The 22,471-nt window shown below is 42.8% G+C and overlaps 1 protein-coding gene across 11 annotated transcripts in view; it reads right to left on the reverse strand.

The window, feature by feature from the left end:
* Window positions 1-22,471, reverse strand: part of Bptf (bromodomain PHD finger transcription factor) — an 87,835-nt gene that overhangs the window by 38,046 nt on the left and 27,318 nt on the right. For all 11 annotated transcript variants that reach the window (XM_027427777.2, XM_027427775.2, XM_027427773.2 and 8 more), the window contains 7 exons: window positions 18,880-19,067; window positions 16,663-17,018; window positions 16,203-16,334; window positions 11,284-11,413; window positions 10,588-10,726; window positions 9,076-9,255; window positions 3,965-6,245 (listed from right to left, as the gene is read on the reverse strand). In XM_027427777.2, the coding sequence (XP_027283578.2) occupies window positions 3,965-6,245; window positions 9,076-9,255; window positions 10,588-10,726; window positions 11,284-11,413; window positions 16,203-16,334; window positions 16,663-17,018; window positions 18,880-19,067 (3,406 nt within the window). The remainder of the gene's footprint in view (window positions 1-3,964; window positions 6,246-9,075; window positions 9,256-10,587; window positions 10,727-11,283; window positions 11,414-16,202; window positions 16,335-16,662; window positions 17,019-18,879; window positions 19,068-22,471) is intronic.

Below are 22,471 nucleotides of genomic sequence, written 5' to 3' on the forward strand. Positions count from 1 at the left end.
ATTTATAAAGATTGTTATATTAATCTACTAAAATATCTGCATGAAAAACTACAGAGAAAAAAACAAAATCAATAATCATGTTACTAAATATGATAGAGGAGTCTTGAAGATAAAGTCATGTTGAAATAGTTTTTGCGAAAACAAAAAAATATCTGAGAATGTTTATATTTTATCAAAAACTAAAAGCAAAACACTTTGCCAATGCAAGAAGACATTTGGAACCAAAGGAATTTTGGAGTCCATGGTGGCTCTTGAAAATGAGTACTATGAATATTAACAACATGGGGTTGGCTTGGAATCCTATGAAGAAAGCCATTTCCAGAAAGGCACAGTCCTGTATCAGCAACTCTGATAACAGAAGAGAATCCCGGCTCTTATTTTTCTATAAGCACAAGCATAAAGTTACTAGATCTATTTTTCTTTTTATAAGTAACACTAAAAACACATCTAAAAATGAGTTTACTCAATTTCAATATTTTATCCTAAAATAGAATTCACTGTAATATATATTAAAGCAGCCAATGGCTGTTAATTCCCTTGAAGACCTGCATAATTAGAGTCTCCTTTGGACATTTTCATATTACACGAAGTAAATAGATTGGCTGAATGCAGTATAGACAAAACCCATACAATGAAAATAATTTCCTCTACTAACAGGCAAATGGTAATCTCTGGACAATTTCTGCACTGGAAAGGCGATGCTTTTTTTACTGACAAGAGCGAAATGAAGAATTCGATAAGGTAAAGCTCTAGTCAAATGGTTGCTGCACCTCTGCAATTTCTGGCTCCACCTGTGACATGTTTACTTCAATGGTAACAATCCAGGAATACCAACCCTGATGATGACTACCGTGGGGTACCCTGGGAGAAACAAAGTGTCTGTCACTTGAGGCCATGCCCCAAGGAAAGCCTTGTGCTAGTCTGGTGGCTCAGGAGGATTATTATTCTCTTTCTCCTCTGCTTGGTCTCTAGGGTCCAATAATCACTCTGCCTGTCTCACCTCCACTGTACTGAGGACAGCACCCAAGTTCTGGTACATACCAGGCAAGCACTCTACCATGATCAATATCCCTGTCTCCCAAAAGCTACCCTATTTTAAAATGCAGATAGCATCAGTGGATGAACACACCTCACAGATGATCAGTCTGCCAATTCACTCACTCACACACACACATTCACTCACTCTCACTCACACACACACATCCACTCACTCTCACTCACTCACACACACAATGTCGTGCTTGCTGTCAAAGGGTCAAGACTGGAGGAGGCTGGGATACAAAGAGTCTGTTAGAATCTCCAGTAAGCAAGTACACAGGTCTTCCATGGCCTCAAAGCACATGTCCATCAGAATACAGTGTGGCTGGCTGACTGAAGGCAAGGAGCACACACATAAGAAGGACAAAGTGTGTAAAAAGCACACACTTCTCAGACGCTACACCCCGTCTGAGGGAAGGGGTGGGGGCAAATGGCGAAGCGGCTTGCATGGAGAAGAAAGCAGAAGTCAGAATGAGCTATGCCAGAAAGAAGGCTTGAAGAAAAGCACATAAACTAGATCCCAGGCTTCCCTTCTCTCCCAATGATCCTCAGGGCTATGCTTCACCCCCCTCCCCTGCAGTAGTGAGCTGTGCACCAATCACTCAGAATAGGCCCAGCATAGAACCATTTTAGCAGGACCCCTCTAGCAGCATTATGGAGAACAAAATGACAGTGACACAGAGTCTTGGCAGGGAAAATGGATATAAGGAAATGTATGTACAGAGGTCAAAAAGGTTTTACTGCACCCACGAGACAAGTGTCAGTTTTTTCTATAGTGCTCAGCTTTAACATTACACTAAAAAAAAAATATGTATCCCGCATGCAGCTGGGCCTGTGTGTTGTCTTAACTCCCGATGAGGCTGAGGGGGGAGAACAGGAGTCTGAGACCAGCCTGGGCTGCTTAGCTAGACCCATAAGAGTCACCCCCAAACAAATAAATACGAATAAATAAATACACAAACAAGTAAATGAGAATCACACTATCAGCTCTTGGAATTCTTCTACTAAGCAGTAAACACATGAGACTCAAGGGTTAGTATAAAAATGCACTTTACATGAATAGTTTTTGTAGCAATTTTTAAAAAGTATCCTAAAATCAAAATAACACATATTTTACCCATTCTTCTATAGTCAGAAGTGATAGTTATTAATTTCAACTTCAACAAATTAAGAATGTACAGTAAAGTATTTCTTTCCATTAAAAAATGAGAGACTGACCAAACAGATATGCTGCATGCTAGCGCACATCAAAACACTGTAAGTCAAGGCGCCTGCACTGCAGCCATGCACACAAGGGCTCCTGCACCCATTAGGATTGGGGCCTGCTTCTTTCCAGGCTCAGAGAACAGTGCTTCCCAGCAAAACTACCTTTTGTTTCAGAACACAAGGAGCAGGAAGGCCAGCTCCCTGCCTGCTGGGGCATCTTAGTTCAACTACTGTATGTATATAGTAACTTTTCCAGTGGGAAAGAAGTTACCTGCAGGACAGTCAAGGATGCACTTTGGGACCGCTCTCAATGAAGAAAGCAGAAAAGTGCAGAGCAATCCTACAACTCCATGAACTGCAATGAAGAGTTCCTTGATTCCCTGCAGGATTCTGCAAATCCTTCATTGCAGGCCCTGCAGAGAAAGTGTACTTTTCAGCTGTCTCTAGTGCATGTGCCATGGAGTGATGACATCTTACTTCAAATAAATGATGAGGTATAAAACGTGCTCATACAAACGATGAGTGGTCACCAGAGTGAATGAATTCCCTAGGGAGAATTTGCATTTACACCGGTTTTGTGGTCTTTTCTGACACTAACTAGCTGACTAGAATATAAAGGACATAAAGAAGGATGATGGCCGGGTGGTGGTGGCGCACACCTTTGGTCCCAGCACTCGGGAGGCGGAGGCAAGCGGATCTCTGTGAGTTCAAGACCAGCCTGGTCTAGAAGAGCTAGTTCCAGGACAGCCTCCAAAGCCACAGAGAAACCCTGTCTCAAAAAAACAAAACAAAACAAAAAGGATGATGGTAACTGAATCTGGAAATACTTAAGACACACTAAAATGAAGTCGTAAGAGAGATGATGTCCTGCTCGGTGACCTGCTGAAATGACCATGTAAAACCAACTGTAGCCTAGAGCACGCTACTTTCCAAGTGTTATGTCCTTAATGCTTATGTTCATCCCTCTCAACAAGGGCGGAAAGATAGAGACAGAGACATGAAAAGGGACAGAACATAGACAAGCATGTGAAAGGCAAACAGCACATGAAGTGCTGGCTGGGGGCAGGGAAACTGGGCACTGTGCTTAACCTGGCCTCTGTGGTCACAGGCAAATTACTCCATGTCCATAGGAGAACATGGATTAGCAACTGTCAATACTATAAACTTATAATTTGTTCCCCAAACACAGAGGGCCCAGGGCATTCTTAAATAAGACTATTCCTGCATTTTAAGACATTTCCTAAGGAAATTACAGTATCTTTTCTTCCATAAATAACAGAGAAATCCAAAACACATTTATCATGCAAGTAAATTTCACTAGGAACGTTTGACATAAAGGGCTTTATGAATTTACAGGCATGTTTTTATGAATCCCAGAAAGTGATTATCCAATTCTGTGGTTGTCATGGTGCAGAGCAAACAACATGCAACAACTTGAAAACTTAGACCATGAAAACAAGCTTGGCATTTCCCTCTTGTCTCATGGGAGTTAAAATGAACATGCATGTTAAAAGAATCCCTTACATTTTCGGTTAAGTCCACGGCTGCTCGGTAAACACTGGTTACCTCCCACTGGCAGAGCGAGAAGCTTTCTACATTCCATCACTAACCCTGGCCATTACACATAAGCTTCCTCTATTCTGGGAGCTCATTTAATTTTAAAATGGGATTTTAAAAACCTTTAGCCTCTCCTATCCCACATAACACATCAAGTACATACCTCCACGTGATACCAAAGGTTGGTCTAGGAGAAGGATATGGCCATATGTCCAAGGCAGGTTTTGCATTGTAATTAAAGTAAGGGACTTCCCGGATCCCTCCTTTTCTGGCCAGCTTTTTCAAGTCATCATTAGGCAGCACAAAAATGCTCTTTTTGCTGCTCTTGGTAACGAACTTCCTATAGGATGGCAGGGCTGTTCCCGAACGGGTCTTCTTGGGTCTTGAGAACTTCATTAGTTTCACCTTGTCTCTTGTGGAGTATTCTTTGCTCACTGTCATAGATGTCACCAGTGTGCTTCCTGCAGTGGTTAGGGAGTCTGTCACTGTCGTGGTGACCACGGTTTTGCTCTGCTCCTTTACAGAGATGGTGTCCATACCACTGTCTGGGCAGGGTGTGGAGAGCTTTGTCACCGTGGTAGTGGTAGTTGTGACAGTGGATCTGGCACAATTTTCTGTGGAAGAAACCACAGTTTGCTTGTCCCCCTTTGCTACCTTAATGACAGTTTTTGACTCTGTGGCCACTGTGGATGTCATCGTGGTGACTTCTGTGATGATTGTTTTCCTTTTGGACTCTCCATTGACATTCTCGTCTTTGCTGGAGGGCAGACCATTTTCATCCAGGAAGTCATTACTAAGGTTAGACACCTCTCCACCACTAACAGGAGATGGTGTAACCTTCTTAACCACTGGACTCTCCGTTTCCATGTCTTCCACCTGATTAAACGAGTTACTTTCTGGACAAGGGGCTGGGGGTATGGTTACCTGGGTACTGTCTGTCTCTTTGGTGGACGGTAGGGTATGGAGGCTGTCTTGGTGATTACCTTTGGCATCTGAAGAACTCAGTGAACACAGGTTGGTTTCTGAACTGTTTTGTTCATTGAAATCTTCCATGATAATGTCACCGTTAACGAACGGCTTCACAGCAGATTCTTTAATAGCCAGTGACTTGACATTTCCAGGGATGACTTTATTGATATTATTGACCTTTGGTTCAACAGTACCACTCACAACTTTACCTTCAGAGCTGTCCTTCATGTACTGCCCCTTGAGGTACCCCTTAGCTTTACTATCTTTGCCATTTATTTGAAATTTATTGGCCTTCTGTCCTTTCTTTTCAGACTCTCGATTTTCATTATTCCTTTTGTCGGTGGCATGCTTTAGGCTTATTTGGTCAGTGCATTTGTTAACTGGTCTCTCATCAGGCTTTTGGTGCTGACCTGTTCTTTTACCATTTGCTTCAGTTACCTTACCCTGCAGTTTATCTTCACAATTTTCAGTGGATTTAGGAACTAACTCACATTTTGACGGTTCCACACTCCCCATGCCTTGGTCTGGAGTTATGAGCTGCTCAGAGGCACATTCATTGCTATTCTGAACAATCATCTCTTCTTCACTGCTATCCTGAATATCAGAACTATTTTCCAAAGTGCTATTAGATTCAGAGTCACATCCTGGTTTCCCATCAAAGTCCATTGCTTTTGGGAAGGACCGGGCATCTCTGTCACTGGTACTTTTAGGTACTAATGCAGGTAAAGTACTCTTGGTGCTGCTATCTTCCTGTGGAAGTGGCTTTTTGCTTTTAGACGTCAAAGTGCCAGTATCATCTGCATTGGTTGGTTTAGAGTCATCAATGGAAAAGTCACTTCCTTTTGTTTTAGTCTGACTTAGTTCCAGTCCCTTACCGGCAGGTTCAGGGATACTGGCATCGAGGTCACTTTCAACAGCATGCTGTCTCTGAGAGTTTGGCCCTGAACTCTGAACGCAGACATCATCTGGCACTTGATCTTTTGGACAAAGTTTGTTTGTACTCAGACTAGGTTCACTGAGGCCAAGAACCGAGGAATCACTTTGTGAGCACCCCTGCCCTGAGTCCCCAGGGCTAGCCTGGCTTGGACTAGGGCTTTGTTCCTGTCTAAGCAAGTCACCATGACACCCTTCGCTGGCCTTTGCTGTTACTGCTGATTCAGAGGGGCTTTTAAGAGCGCTTGTGGGGGGCTTGCCTACTCCCTTCACCCCGCTCTCAAGCTTCAACTTTTCAAGCCGCTGCTTCTCTTCCAGTGTGAACTGTCGAATCCGCCTTTCCAGGAGCCCATCCAGCTTAGAGGATTTTGTTTTCTTTTTGTAACTAGTCCTTAGATGGAAGCCCTCACTGACATTGACCACGTCCACTTGCGTGTTCTCCTGACAGTTTAGAGGTGACTCTGATTTCACATGATCATCTACCTCCATTGGTTCTTCCTTGAAGGATCTGTCATTATCAGAATCTAAAACTTCTTTTACATCTGTGAATTAAAGACATGGATAAAAACGTAAGTTTTACTCTGAAGGAACTTTACTCATGAGGAATTCTCAGTTTTAGAAGTATATACTATTGTTATTTTCATATGTATGGGTAGGTCATGGATACTGCTAAACTTTAAATGGGGTTAAAAAAAGAGACATTTCAAATACTGGATGACTGTGATTTTTGGTACCTAAACTGAAGGGATTCCACAGTGGGAAATGACTCGGCTTATGATAGGATATTGAGTACAATATGCCTACAAGTCAGTTATCAACTGTGCTGAGCTAGAGGTATGGTACCCAGCACTGGGGGAGGCAGGCAGAGGCAGGAGTAGCATGAGTTTGAGGACATCTTAGGTCACACAGCAAACTAACTTTTTGGCACATATGCTATCTAATTTCCATGGCTTTAAAACTTCTGTTTATTTATTCCTTACTTTATTTTATTTTTTCCAGATAGGGCTGGTCTGAAACTCAATGGGCATATTAGGCTAGAGTCTGCAATGACTCATTAGACCGAGTGCTAGAATTACAGGTCACTTATTTTTGTTTTTTCATTTGTTAAAAATTTCCTTCCAGTTTTATTAATTTTATAAATACAAGCTTTTTTTTCTTCAATACACTGTAATCTTTAAGAGGACATAAACTTTCGGTGTTTGGGCTGCATGTACATCTGCGAGAGGATGTTGGATCCCCTGGAACAGAAGTTACAGACAGTTGTGAGCCACCACGTAGGTGCTGGAAATCGAACCCAGGTCTTCTGGAAGAGCATCCAGTGCTCTTAACCACTGAGCCATCTCTCCAGCTCCAGTGTTATTAATTTTAAATATTTCAAAATTAGTGTTTGATGCTGGGCAGTGGTAGTGCACATCTTTAATTCCGGCACTGGGGAGGCAGGTGGATCTTAGTGAGTTCGAGGCCAGCCTGGTCTACAGAGTGAGTGTCAGGACAGGCTCCAAAGCTACACAGAGAAACCTTGTCTTAGGGAAAAAAGAAAAAAAAAAAAAATAGTGTTTGATTTTAGCAGAAAAGCCAGATTTTCTGCATGTGTGGAGAAAGGACATGTGATCTATGGAGTATGCCATGGAGTCAGTTAACAGTCAAGCCAGGAACTTTGCTTTGTTTTGTTTTTCTGAACAGAGTCTCACTCTATAGCCCGTGCTAGCCTCAGACTCAAGTCAATCTTCTGCCTCAGTCTCCCATACTAGGATTATAGGTGTGAACTATCATGCCAAGCCTATGTTTTTGTTTCATGCATATATGTTTGTTTAGGTTCCTGTGTGTGTGTGTGTGTGTGTGTGTGTGTGTGTGTGTGTGTGTGAGAGAGAGAGAGAGAGAGAGAGAGAGAGAGAGAGAGAGAGAGTCAGAGAGAGTCAGAGAGAGAACAGATAGAGGTAGATCGATGAATTCTTTTTCAATAAGTCTCCATATTATTCTTTGAACTCAGAGCTCACCAACACAGCTAGTCTATCTAGCTGCCAAGGCTCTGGCCTCAAGTGCCGGAATTTTGGGCAGGCCGTCAATGCCCAACTCACACATACATGGACTCTGGGAATACAAGCTATGAGCACCAAGCATATTATCCAATGTGCCATCTCCCCAGTTTATGTTTCTAAAAAAAAGAAAATTTATTTATGTATCTCACTGGCCCTCAAAAGTTTAACTATAGTGTCCCTATAGAATCTAGCAATTCCATTCCTTGGTATACCACTAAGAAGTGAAAATCTGAGCCGGGCATTGGTGGCGCACGCCTTTAATCCCAGCACTCGGGAGGCAGAGGCAGGTGGATCTCTGTGAGTTCGAGACCAGCCAGAGCTACAAGAGCTAGTTCCAGGACAGTCTCCAAAGCCAGAGAAACCCTGTCTCAAAAAAAAAAAAAACAAAAAAAAAAAAAAAAAAAAAAAAAAAAAAAAAAAAGTGAAAATCTGTGTCTACAGAAAGACTTGTGCAGAGAGCTGGTGAGATGGTCACTGTAAAGGCTTTGCTACCAAGTGTGTGTGTATAATGTCCTGCGTTTGATCCCTGGAATCCACAAAACAAATACATAATGTTAAAAAAACAAAAATAAGAGCCAGGCGTTGGGGGTGCACACCTTTAATCCCAGCACTCCAGAGGCAGAGGGAGGAGGATGTTTGTGAGTTCGAGATCTCTGTGAGTTCGAGACCAGCCAGAGCTACAAGAGCTAGTTCCAGGACAGTCTCCAAACCTACAGAGAAACCCTGTCTGGAAAAACCAAAAACCAAAACAAAACTTCAAACAAACATTAGCTAGTTGTGGTGGCACCTTTAATCCTAGCACTCAGGAAGCAGAGGCAGGTGAATCTTTGTATGCTCTGGGCTAGCCTGGTCTACATAGTTGAGTTACAGGCCAATCACAGTTACACCGAGAGTCCCTTTCTCAAAAACACAAGAAAGAAATCCTAAAACTTAAAAGTGTTAATGTTCATCATGTCTATCACAATCCAATCACTCACTGATCAATGACTGGACAGATGAGTTGTGGCCTATCAATACAGTGGAGTATTCTTTGGAATATGCTACAATTCGGATGAACCTTGAAAACACAGTGCTGGATTAAAGGAGGAGAGCAGACTGTCTGACTTCACTTAAATGTCTAAAACAGACAAATCTACCAAGAATAGACTGATGGGCTGGGATCAGAAAGCAACTTCCTTTGCCATGATGAAAATGTTGCCCGATTGTCATAAATGCTGAAAAAGCCTGTGAACATCTAGAGCACTTAGAGCGTGCTGGGGTGAACCACACTCTTCTGGGTGTGGAAGCTGGCCCAGGCACTCCGTCACTCAGCGGCCACACTGACCCTGCTTACCTTGGTCCTTCTTCTCAGACACCCTGGATAGCTCCATTGCACTTCCACCTGCTCCTGCCGCAGCTGCTGCATCCTTTGTCTCCCCTTTCTCGGAATCACATTCTGTCTTAATTTTTTTGGGACTTCGTGGACTTTTTCTTTTATCTGATTCATCCTTATTTTCATCTGTATTATTTTTAGCTAAAAAGAATCACATGTATGGCCATAGACAGTCTTAATATTAGTAGAATATATATATACACATATATATATAACCTTTATTTTTGTTTGTTGAGGCAGGTGTGTAGCTCTGGCTGTCCTGGAACTCACTCTGTAGAGCAGGCTGGCCTCAAACTCACAGAGATCCACCTGCCTCTGCCTCCCAAGTAATGGAATTAAAAACGTGAGTCACCACCTCCCAGTTTACTTTTATCCGCGCGTGCGTGCGTGCGTGCGTGCGTGTGTATGTGTCTTTATGCATATCTGTGTGCAGATGGCCACACAGGTGAGAAGAGGAAATTAAAGCCCCCATAGTTACAGGGGGTTGTGAGCTACTGAATGTGGCTTTGAGGAACCAATCTCTGGTCCTCTACAAAGCACTCTTAACCTCTGAGCCACCATGACAGCACTACAGTCTCCTGATCTAAGAACTGAATACATCTAGTTTAGAGAAAACCACCAACTACTATCCAGTAATTATATTTCATTATTTCTAATTAAAAAACAAAACCAAATGAAGTACCTTAGACATTCTTACATTTAAGTTGCTGTCAAATCCTGAGGAGTGGCAGTCAAGACTGACCACAACAGAAAACAAAAGGGAGATGTTTTTGAGCTCTATGACTCAGAATGCTGGCATCTGTCATTTCCCTTCTTGGTTTGTATGTGTAATAGTATTGAAAATGTCAACTAGTACTGAATATAAGGTCTTGGGATGGGTGGAACTAAAAAACTTCAAATTTTGAAAATAATAATTACATGTTTCAGTACTTCTAAAAATTATTTTCTTTCATTTTTCTTTAACTAAAATCCTACACATCAAAGCCTTATAACAAAAGGTAATTTAAAAGTCTGTAGACTTTCTGGAGCTGGAGAGCTGCTTAGCTGGCTAACAGCACTTGTGGTTTTTGCACAGGACCTGGGTTAAGCTCCCAGCTCCCAGCTGGTGACTCACATCTCTAACTCCAGGTCCAGGGGACAAAATGTCCTCTGTCTGGCTTCTGTGTATACCAGGCATGAACATGTGCTGTACACAGACACATGAAGGCAAACACTCATAAACATACAATGTAAATAATCTTAAATAAAAGAAACTTGAGAACTTGAAAACTAGTAAATCACAAGAGTATTTTCCACATGCTATTAAAAACTCATAAGGATACATTTATCTGGAATAAGGTCAATCGATATACTGTGAGATTCTAAGAAATAACACCAATTAGAAGTGGTCCTATAAACAAACAAACAATCTATCAGCACTGGAAACATTAAAGACTTCATATTAGCTGTACCCCAGACAAGTTGATTACTCACCTCCTTCAAAGGGCTTCCTATAGTTCACATTAGTATTGCCTGGTAATTTGGGAAGAAACCTGTAAACATGTGTTTTACTAATCCAGCTCCAGCCGCCGTAACCTGTCACTCTGTATTCCTCTCCTTTTTGTTTCCAAACCTGGTAGAAATGAAAACACAGTGGTTAAATAAGCACACTTGGTATTAGAAATATCTGCCAAACACAGGCTAAGAATCAGGCAAACTGGGCCAGAGAGATGGCAGAGTGGGTAGGGCGCATGGGCACACCATGACCAATGCCCTGAGTTCCACCCCCAGGACCCACGGTGAAAACAGGAGAACCAACTCCTGCCAATTATGCTGCCACCTCTGTAGGTGTGCGCTCTCACACTCACATAAATAGATAAAAGTACAATAATAAAAGAATCTGGAAAATTAATTAAATTCACCAAATCATTAATTTTCAGTGGGAATCTAAAGATTTATGAAAGAACATAACTCTCCTAATTAAACATAACAATGTTTTTATTTTTATTACTATTTTCAGCAAATTGATCTTAAATTCTAAGAGAAAACCATGCTTACAAAATTAAAATATGTGTTCACACCACCTCTTCAATTCAAGATTGTGACAAAGTAAAGCAGAGTGACTGCGTTTGAAACTACAATAAAACATTCAGAAATGGCGCCCACGGCGTTAGGCACAGTGCCAGTTACCTGATGCTTCACTGGAAACGTGTATTTTACCCACGTGGCCTGCTGCATTGTCTCCTCCTCCTCTTGTTTTTTCTCCTTTTTTTTAACTTTCTCCTTTTCTTCCCTTTCAATTGATGTCATTCTGTGTAATCTGAAAACACACAAGATTTAAAAAAAATTACATTTAATTTTGAAAAACAAAAAAGAGAGTGCTTAGTTAGAACCCTACATCCCAGACACTGCCAACAGACAAAAATCAGTACATGTAGCATTCCCAACACCTCCCCAAGGAAACACTAGTGTTTTATTCTAGTAACATCTCATGCACAAGCCCACACTACAGATACCCATGTAGAGCCCACTCTAAATAGAACTGACAGCACGAAAGCAACTCGGACTACGACTTTTAATCAGCAAAGACAAACAGTTGGAGAACTTGCAAGCCAGATCCCTTTTTCCTAGTAGTGCTGGCGATTAAAGCACAGGTCCTGGGTTTGCTAGGCAAGCACTCCACCACTAAGTTTTCCCATATCATATTTTAAATTAATAAAATTTGGGTGTTGTAGCAAAAGTCCCTCACCTAAGCACATGGAAGGCTAAAGTAGTATCTTGAACCTCAAGTTTGAGGGCACACTGGGCTGGGCTATCCATTGAGATGCTGTCTCAAAGGAAAACAAGGAAGCAAGCACTCTCTCCATCTCCTCCCAAGTACTGAGAAAGCTTTGTGCCCTGTTCTTATTGACCTCAGCATGCAGCTTCATACACTATTCACTAGTGTGACAACTGTGAGCTCCAGGGATCCTTACAAATTGCAAGGGGATGCCTGTTCCCCATATCAGAACTAGGAAGTAAAGCAGGGGCTATAAAAAAGCACAGCAAGATACAGCCTCAGGCACAGGAGAAAGGTGTGACTGTGCCACCACCAGTAGGTTCCACAGTTTCTCTATTTATTCTTGAGGGCCTAGCTCTAGGTCAGATATTGAGCTCTGCTCTGTCACTTTGACAGAGCAGATCACTCTGCTAACAGTGACTAGGGACCCAGCTTGGTTTCTGTCGACAAGCAAACAGATCCTTTTTAACCACCGAATACAAAGGCTTCACTTTGCTTTGATATAGCTCATTGTGATGTGTGCTGAAATCAAATTCTATTGCTCTGGCCACCACCAAAGTCTTTATGGGGCAAAGCAGCAACACAAAGAGATCTGTAGTTCAGTCTTGTCTGTTGGGCAGAAAGCCCTGGACACGACTGATGACCTGGAGACTCAAGAGAGCCCCATCAGGATGGGGCCATGCAGCCCCAACTGTCACCCCACATCTCTCTGGGGGAGGGCAGGGTGAAGAGGGTGACAGATTTTCCTTTCACCTCTCCATGGTCACCTGCCAGTCAGACCATGAGAATGAACTAACTGTCAGCTCCACACCTGATCTGCAGGCAGTGCCCATGACTCTGTGCTGTGGTATTACTGCAGAGATACAACATACACTGTGTGTCTTTCAAGATGAACATGAGGAGTAGCCCTCCAGAGTCCTCCTCAGTGACGGGATGACAGTTCCTGTACTTGAAATGCTGATGAAAGAAAGGAGCAAAAGGCACACCCGGGCCTGTCCATCGATCACAAACCCATAGGCTGCCCCATACCTTGTGAGCTGAGTATCACACTAGCCAGACTGGGAGGGAAACAAGCCATTCCACTGCTTTCTAATTAGGAGAGAAGTCACCACTCTCTGTGTCTACTAGCCTTTCACATGTACTTCCTGCACAATGCCTGTCCGGCGCCTTTGTCTCACTTGTACTGGACTATTAGTCCTCTTCCTTTATAAAAGGTCTTTGTCAATTGAGGACATTTTCCATCTGTGGTGCAAATATTTTCCCTCAATTTGCCATTTCTCTTTTGAGTTTGATTACAATAATGGTTTTTCCACTTAGAATTTTAAATATATGTGTCCAATTTCCTCCTCCATGGCACCTGGGTTTTTTAATCTGTTTAAAAAGAAAAGTATCAGAACAAAAATATAAATTAATTCATGTTTTGTCTTTCTCCTATTAGCACTGTGGGTTTGTTTAGTTTTGAGTTTTAATCTTGATCAACTTGAGGCCATCCTCTTTGCTCAATGACATGCAGTATCCACGGCAGAGCTGCCAAGTGTCTTAGGCTTATTTGAGGACACCCTGAGTGCACTGTCTGCGGCTTTCTGACCAGGAAGTGTTCTGACAGTTTCAAATGTATTTGTAGTTATATATAGCTCATGCTGGCCCCCACCCTCTACTATGTAAGAAATGAAATTAAAAGTATCTATTCTTTAAATGAATATTTATTTTATTGTTTACCTATCTAATTTGTAGGTATGAGAGCCTGCATGAGTTTATGTGTACCCTCGTTTGTAGGGGCCCATAGAGAACAGAAGAATATACCAGATCCCCTGGTACTGGAGTTCTAGATGGTTGTTAGTCACCACCTGAGTGCTGGGAACTGAACTCAGTGCTCTTAACCCCTGAACCATATCTTCAAACCCTGTTTTGTTGTTGTTTGTTTCCTGAGATAAGATCTCACATAGCCTACAATGGTCTCAAGCTTCAAGCTAAGACTGCCCTTGTATTGATCCACATGTCTCCACATCCCAAGTGCTAAGACTGAAAGCATGTGCCACCTTGCCTGGCTTGTTACTTTCTGAGCTAGGAGCTTACTAAGCTTAGGTCATCAGGCTTGGCAGGACCCAAGATTTTAACAGTATCTTATTCGTGTGTGTGTGTGTGTGTGTGTGTGTGTGTGTGTGTGTGTGTGTGTGTGTGTGTGTGTGTGTGAGTGCCTGTATGGGGGGACATAAGGGTGAGTTCTCAGACCTCATCAGAGAAGTATGTTTGTGCAGTGATAAGGGCAGTTAACTCAGATATTCACAGCTGATCACAGAGAGCAAATGTCTGACAATTGCGCAGTCACAAAAGGAATATCTGTATCACTTCACATCCCCTAGGGATCAGGACCCATCACTAAAGAGGGGAAGAAAGACTAAGTTCCAGAGTTTGGGGAGGACTAAACCAGAAAACTGTCTTTAAGGCACAGCAAGACTCTGCACTGCTTTAACTACAGCAGTGATGACTAGCAACACTTCAGCAGGGAGACTTTCTGGCCTTCTCCCCCGAATCCCCAACACAAGACCCAGACAGGGTCTTACCATGTAGCCTTCACTGGCCTGAATCTTGCTATGTAGATCAGGATGGCCTCAAATTCACAGAACTGTACCTACCTCCACCCCAACAGGCACAGAGAGGTGAGCACCACTACACCCAGCTCAGCTTGTCCTTCGAATTCACAGTTTCATTACTGTTTTTTCTATATAAAACTTTCAATTATATTACCAATTCTATCCCCCAAAATCCAACTATATATGAGTGAAATTTTATAGTAACAGGACAAAAACTGACACCATCAAGAAACTCACTCTTCTTGTCATTTGCTTTTTGTTTTGTGTGTGTGTGTGTGTGTGTGGGTGTGTGTGTGTGTGTGTGTGTGTGTGTGTGTGTGTGTGTGTGTGTGTGTATGTTGGGGGGGGGTGTGATTCCAAGAAAGGCTTTCTCTGTGTAGCCCTGGCTGTCCTCTAACTTGCTCTGTAGACCAGCCTGGTCTCAAACTCAAAGATTCACCTGCCTCTGCCTCCTGAGTGTTGGGATTAAAGGTGTGTACTACCAACTGCTTGGCACTTTTTTGGTCTTAATTGCTTGGTTTGGGGACATTCTTGTTCTGTATCCCAGGTCTCAAACAAACTCAAGGTGACTCTGCTGCCTGTACTTCCCCAAGTACTACCATTGCAGATGTGAGCCACTATACTTAGCTTTAAAGATATGTTAAATAAATAAATAAATAAATAAAGCATGTTTAAAGGGAAGGAAAATACACTCCTATTTTAAAAGCTAGTGGATTATACCATTTGAATGAAGAGTAGGAGGGCAGATAGTGTGCAACGCTTTTGATAGTTCATCATTTTGTTTAGACAGTATCCTGCAACTTGTGATCCTCTTACCTCAGCCTCAGTGCTGGAATTAAAGGAATGTGCAACCATACCTCACATACATACATACATACATACATTCTCTCTCTCTCTCTCTCTCTCTCTCTCTCTCTCTCTCTCTCTCTCTCTCTCTCTCTCTCTCTCTCTGGGAACAAAACCCAAATCAAAAGTCTTGTGCATATAGCCCAGTCCTTATAATAATTTTAAAATATAATTCTATTTTTATTTATTTTCTAAGGTGTGTGTGTCTGTGGACACAGGTATGCTTGGGCATGCACATACATCTGGAGGCCAGAGGTGGAAACAAGGCATCTTAACACCTTTCTTATTTAAAGGAAAGGGCCTTTCAATGGATCACTGTTTCAGCTAGCCTGGCTGGTCAGAGAGCCTTCATGATGGGTCTATTTCCTAAATATCTGGTCCCAGCAATGGGCTGGAAGGCGTGTGCCATCTCAGCTAGAAGTGTGCTGCTGGGAGGTGAACAGGGTCTGCAAAGGCAGCGAGTGCTCTTGGGTGTGCTTCTACTGCCTGCTCAAGTACACAGCTTGGAGTCTATTTGGTAGCTAGGTGATCTTTGGCCAGACTCTCAAGTCTACAGAGAGAAATAAGCCTGATCCTTAGCACAGTGTTGGGAACATTGTAGAACAAATGCTTTGAAACTGTGACTCAGCAGTTAAGAGAAATGGCTGCTCTTAACCACTGAGCCATCTCTCCAGCCCCATAAATAAAAATTTAATAATAAAAAATATATTTGACCTCATTTCATCTTCATTACAGTCTTGAATCCTGGGAATTAATGGAGATTGGGCAGAGATAGACTTTACTGTGGCCCCCTGTGACCCCCCGCTGGGCTTTTCCATCATTATTAATGAATGATGTAGCATTCAGAAGTATCCAATACTCATCAATCCCAAGACTTAGAATTTACTCACCTGGTGTGTCCTAAAGACTCCCGCCATATTGGCAGCATCACAACTGGCTTAACTGCACACTCCAAAATTGCAAGAGCCAATGCAAACTCTCTGGGTTTACTACACATCTGAACGGCCTTGATCCAATTAGCCCTGCATTTCAGAAGGAAGAAACCATTGTTTTGAACTGAAAACACAATAGCCATAGTCCAGCATGATTCAGTTGTATAGCTCAGATGAAAAGGGGTTCTTTCTGTGTGGCAGGAGTGCACACAGGCACACTACCCTGAGGGCATCCAGCTCAGAGAACCGGAGATTTTATACACCAGGAGCGACTCAGGCATCACTGAGTCCTCTCAACTCCTTGACCTACAATATTCTTGACTCCAGGGATAAAATTCTGATGACTCAAAGTTATCCAAGGATGGGTTTTAGTTTAACCAGCATGTTCGCAGCAACAAGTGAACCCGAGCGTCCTCACCTGTGGGAAGCCCAGTTGGGATGAAGGAAGGAGGACGGGATGTTGCTTTCGAGCTGCGTGATGGTGAGCCTCAGCGTGGATATGGTAAGGACTTTGGACCCGTGAACAGATCCATTCCACTTGAACTCCCCGGCTGGAGTGAGGCAGAATTTGTGTGCAAGGTGCCGCCTCTTGTCATGGTCCTCCCGGTGCTGGTGCTTGTTGAGGGCAAAGGAGTTGGTGGAGAACTGGTTGTGGTAGACGCGGTACTTCCCCTCCTGCCCCAGCTTGAAATAGTTGTTGATGCTCCCTTTCATGACCACCTCCTTTTTGGTGCTCAGCCGCGAAACTTCTCCTTGGGAGTTAACCACCAACACCTGAGGAAAAAACAAAGACGCCATTATTTGTATAATCATTCCAGACAAGAGACATTTTATGACTAAAGGGTTGAAGTTTAGAAGCCAGAATTTTTTTTTCTTTTTGTGGGTGGTGGGGTGGGGGTGAGGTGGGGGTGGGAGGTGGGGGTGGGGGTGAGGCAGGGGTGGCGGTGGGGTGCCATGGTGTGATTTAAAAAAAAGAAAAGAAGTTAGATTTAAAGTGAAGTTGGAACTGGCCTACAGCGCAAACAGTCAGGACGGAAGGGTATGAATTCAAGTCTAAGCCAGGGCTGCATAGCAAGACTGTCTCAGGGCAGGGGACAGTTAGGAGGGACACTTGCCAACAAGTCTGGTGATACAACTTTAATCCCTGGATACCACAAAAGGGTGGAACAAAAGAACTCCACAAAGTTGTCTTTTGACACCACCTCATTAATCTGGGCGTTTGTGTACACACACATATTTCCGAGTTCAAGGCCAGCCTGGTCTACAAAGGGCTACACAGAGAAACCCTGTCTTGAAAAACCAACAAAATAAAAGTGAAAGCTTCTCATTTATAACTAAATAAGGAAGACATGACTGCAGAAAAGGAGTGGCCTTGCTTATGAATCTCAGATACATACTATCCTATTTATCAAAATAGGAGGGCACCAGACCCACTAACCCCTAAAAAATAAATGGCCAAAAACTCTCTACTACTGCTCTTTTCATTATTCTAACTTTATTTGCTATAGGTCCTGGGGTCTTTAGAATAATGTTTCCAAAAAGCTGGGCTCAATCTTTCAGTGGACCATAAAAATCAATACTGGCTGTTTATTTTTCTCCACTAATGTAGAGGTAATGGGTGGGGGTTGTCAGGGGTTTAGACAGGGTCTTGCTACACAGCCTGAGTTGGCCTGGTACTCAACTTGCCTCAAACTGGCTACATTCTTCCCTGCTGCAGCCTCCTAATGGTTCACTCCTGCTCAGCTATCCAATAACTAATCATCTGAGAGACACAGCTGTCAACATTCTGTGCCCACAGCTGGAATCGAGTAGAGCTACTCATTGTCAGTTTTGATCCTGCTGATCAGTCAAGGCTACTGCAGACAGTTCACGCTGCTCTACCAAGAGCTATGAGCAACAATGGTTCTTCCAAAGTGGTCACAAGAAATGGGCTACAGGTGGTCATGGTGGCACACGCCTTTAATCCCAGCATTCTGGAGGTAGAGGTAGTTAGATCTCTGTAAGTTCGAGGCCAGCCTAGTTTAAAAAGCAAGGTCCAGGACAGGATCCAAAGCTACAGAGAAACCCTATCTAGGACCCCCCATCAAAAAAAAAGGAGAGAGGAAAAAAAAAAAAAAAACACCACCAACAAAGAATTGTTTGTAATAAAGCTGACTTTAACATTATCTGCCCAATAAATAAATTTCCAATAAATAAACTAAATTTGGGTGCATAAATTTATCTGCCAAAATACAAGACCAACTGTTTTTGCTCTTGGTACTCACTACAAAGAAGGAAGGAAGGAAAGGAGGGAGGGAGGGAGGGAGAGAGGGAGGGAGGAGGGAGGGAGGGAGGGAGGAAGAAAACATAATTCAAAACTAGGTCTATAAATTTCCTGTCCCTTTTTTTTTTTTTTTAAGATTTCAGGGTACAATCCAATTCTAATTATCTGTTTAATGTGTGTCTGACTATGGGCGTTGGCACATGAGTGCAGGTGCCCTTGGAGGCCACAGGCATCAGCTTCCTTGGAGCTGGGGTTACCAGTTGAGAGGTAAGCACTGAAGAGCAGCTGGTGTTCTTAACCTTGGAGCTATCTCTGCTGTCTACAACTCTAATTTTTCACAGTGCACAGAGCTCTGTTTTAGACAGAACGCACCTCTTTGCCCTCCTTAAACAACTTATTTGCTTCGTGGGCCGCAGCTGCCACCTGCTGGCTCTTCAGCTGACTAAGTTTGCTGTCTGGGTTCCGCAGTCTGGTGATGATGCGAGTGGAGCCAGACGTTCCTCTCCCAGCTCCAGGGGACTCAGCCATCTCTCCGTTAGACTTCTCCACTCTGAAGTCACCTATTATCAAATGGAAATGCCACAAAGTGATTGCTGACAGGAAGTAAGAATGCCTCATTTATCCAACACTTCCATGCCATATATATCTAAAGTCCAAGAGAACCAAGCAGATTAAGTCCTTTCATAGGCAAAGCAAACGTCATCAGTTTCCTCAACAGCAAACATCAAAAAACAAAAATACTATGATTCATTCATTATTTTACAGAAAACAGTGTTACCTGTTTTGAAACTCATCTACTGGAGAGGAGGAGCCTCCGCAAACTTGCAAATAACAAATGTAACAATTCAAATGCATACAAAAATGTTGCCTTGCATATCTAATATGGATTTGTATATTAAAAGAATATTTAATTTTATAAAGATTTCCCACTTAAGTAGTAATAGTGTTGAATTTTACACTAATTTTCTCTAAAAATTACATAATTATCTGTGAAAACTCATTACAATGATTATTTTTAACACAGTTACGATCTCTCGGCATCTGTTTTATAACTTCATTCTTAAGTGACCTGCTTTCATTGTGCACAAATCCCACATGGGCTAATGCGCACACATTTGAGCCATTCATCATAGGATCTCACAGGGGATAATGAACATACATACCCAGCCATTCGTCACTGTACTTTTCCACTCGACAGAAAATTGAACAAGACCTGATTTTTAATTTAAAGCTTAAAAAAATTTGAACAGTGTAGCATTGGTAAATCCAAGGACAGGAATTAATTGTTTTATATATATGGTGGTATTTTAGGCAAGTACAGACAGATGCAAATGGGGAAACTAGCTGTTCATTTCAGGGGATTTTTTAATATTAGTTGGGTCAATCTTTTCCCTACCTGCCCTTCTCTCTGGAGGAGGATGTGCTGCCCAATTTAATTGTATAACAACAACAGGGTTACAGATCAAGGGCCCTGCCTTTGGAAGCAGGACATAATTAGAACACTCCACCATCCCACCAGGCAACTCACTCTCCAGTCAGTCATCACTGAAAGGTTCAGCATTACGCTGGCCTGCCCCTGTTACCTGGCGGAATCCACTCAGGCAGAACTCTGGTCAGCCCAGGGTTCCATGTGAACTAAGTCTGCACGCAGATGTAGAGGACCCCTTTAAAAGACAGGCCCCTGCCCATTTACGGGCTCTCTGCCCCTCTGCTCTTCTCTTACGCTCCCTCTGCCTCTCTACGGCGACCAGCCATGGGGGTCAGCCATTAACCCAGTTCCTCTTCTCTCTTAATCTCCCTACTCTGCCTGGCCTATAATAAACTGGTTAATAGGTCTCTTAGTCTCATGCCTCATCCTGCGCCTTCTTCATTTCTAGTTTAAGCAAAAATCTAACAATCACCCTATTCCATTTTTTAGCTTTTAAATCTGGTTTCTTGGCTTTCTCTTTTTCCTTGGGACTAAACCAAGAGCCTTGCATGTGCTGAGCACATGTTCTAGCCTCCGGGTAAACCTTTGCCTTATCATACCGTCTGGTATTTCCATTAGCAGGAAGGGTGTGAATTAGAGGCTGTAACTTGTACCTCTATGGCAGAAAGACCACTGCTTACGGGGGAACAAAAGTCCCCCAATGCTCCGGAGCAGACATGAGAAGAGGAAATGTTGAGGAAGATGTCTGACTAACCTTGTTTAGCTTCCTAAACCTGACAGTGCCCCTGAGGCTTTCACCAGCCTTACATGTTCCTGCCAAGGCCACTAACGAAATTTCATGTATGTTTTAAGCAAGGCAGATTTCTGACGATAGCAATAAATCCTAAGTAATCTAGCAAGTATTTTAAGACTTGGTCTACAAAACATGCCACTGAGTCAATCAGGATAGATCAAGGGCTGAGTATCTTGCCACACCAGGCTGGAAAGCCAGACACTGCTACTTTCTCTTAAGACTCTCCGTGCTCTGGAGCTCTAACCCCAAGGCGCTCAACTCTTGGGACCACTAATTACACCTTGTAACAGACTTTATAATGCTGTCTGGGTTTAGGTTGCACTTGCTAAAAACAGAAGGAATAGCAAGAGCTTTCTGAAAGGAGCCCCTCAGTGTACAGCTGCAATTCAATGCAGAAATTACCTTTGCGCATTTGCTAGTTTAGCAAAAAACAAAAGCAAGGAGCAACCTCATTCTGCAAGGGTCAGAGCTAAAGACCCAGGGCGAGGAGGAAAGGTCCTCATGGAACACACTCTACCCAAGGCCACTCTGCTGCCATTAAGAAGTCAATTTCAAAAGGCAGCCTGGTGGCAAAATAGACATCTGCTCTCAATCAGCCCCTCTAGCAAGTATAGGCAGGCTACTGGCCCACCACACAAAGTGAGGAAGCCTGAGGTGCTAGTGGGAATTCCTACAAATTTGTAAGGGAATGTTAAACTGACATGGGGAGTGAGGGTAGGGAACTGTCCAACTCTGCCAAATTGCTGTGTATGGTTGTTCAGCTAACAGCAATTCCTAAAAACCCATACTGTGTAATTCATTCTGTTGTGGCAGCAGAATGGCCCCAGAAGAACTTGTCACAGGCTTCTCTCTTCCCATTTGTTGTTGACATCCCAAATCTACCAAAATAGAACCACCACTTTCAGGACAATAATGTTTAAAACAGCTAAATTCAGAATTTCATATGGGTTATGAAGTTAAGACAAGACATACTCAAACCTGTCAAACTTAGTACACAGCACACAGAAATCTTAGATGGGACCTAAGACATAATGACAGTTGTTGGGTGCAATTGTGGGCCAAGAGTTTTTTTGAAATTTTCAGGTGAGGGTGAGATCTATGCACCATGTTAGACAGAGGCATTGTGAACTGGATATGGGAACAGGCGTGAGTGACAATGCTATGCTGAGCTCCCAAAGGCTACAACTGCAGCTATCGGCTTGGTCTATCTTTGAAACAGCCCTTGCTCTTTGGAAAATCATTCCTACCCCATTTCAATCATACACTTTTGTTGGAGCCATCAATAATACCTTGCCTGCCCTGGCCACAGGTGTGGAACAATATGATCCAAGATAAGCCACTCAAATTCCTTCCTCAAAGACTTTTGATTTGGAGCAGGAGTAGGGGCTTTGCCTTTGGGCCAGACCTTGGAAAGACATGGAAACAAATTGCTGGTGCCATCTTACCTGCAACTTGGAAAAAGCCTGTCTGTATTAGGAGAGAATGAAATTATCACACAAATTGTAGTTGGTTCAAGGGGGGGGGGGGGAACGACAAAGCAGTTGTTATACCACTCACTGGGTCCACTTGGACTTCCCAATTATATAAGCCAACAAAATTCCCTCTACATTTAAACTATTTTAAGATGCTTTGTCCACTTACAATGGAAAACGTCCTAAGCAAAACACATCTCCAACCTTATGTCATATTTGAAATTATATTCAAGGTAAGTTTAAAACAGTGCTATACAGTTATGAGAAATT

The sequence above is a fragment of the Cricetulus griseus genome, chromosome 7 (genome assembly GCF_003668045.3).
Source record: "Cricetulus griseus strain 17A/GY chromosome 7, alternate assembly CriGri-PICRH-1.0, whole genome shotgun sequence".
Lineage (NCBI taxonomy): Eukaryota > Metazoa > Chordata > Mammalia > Rodentia > Cricetidae > Cricetulus > Cricetulus griseus.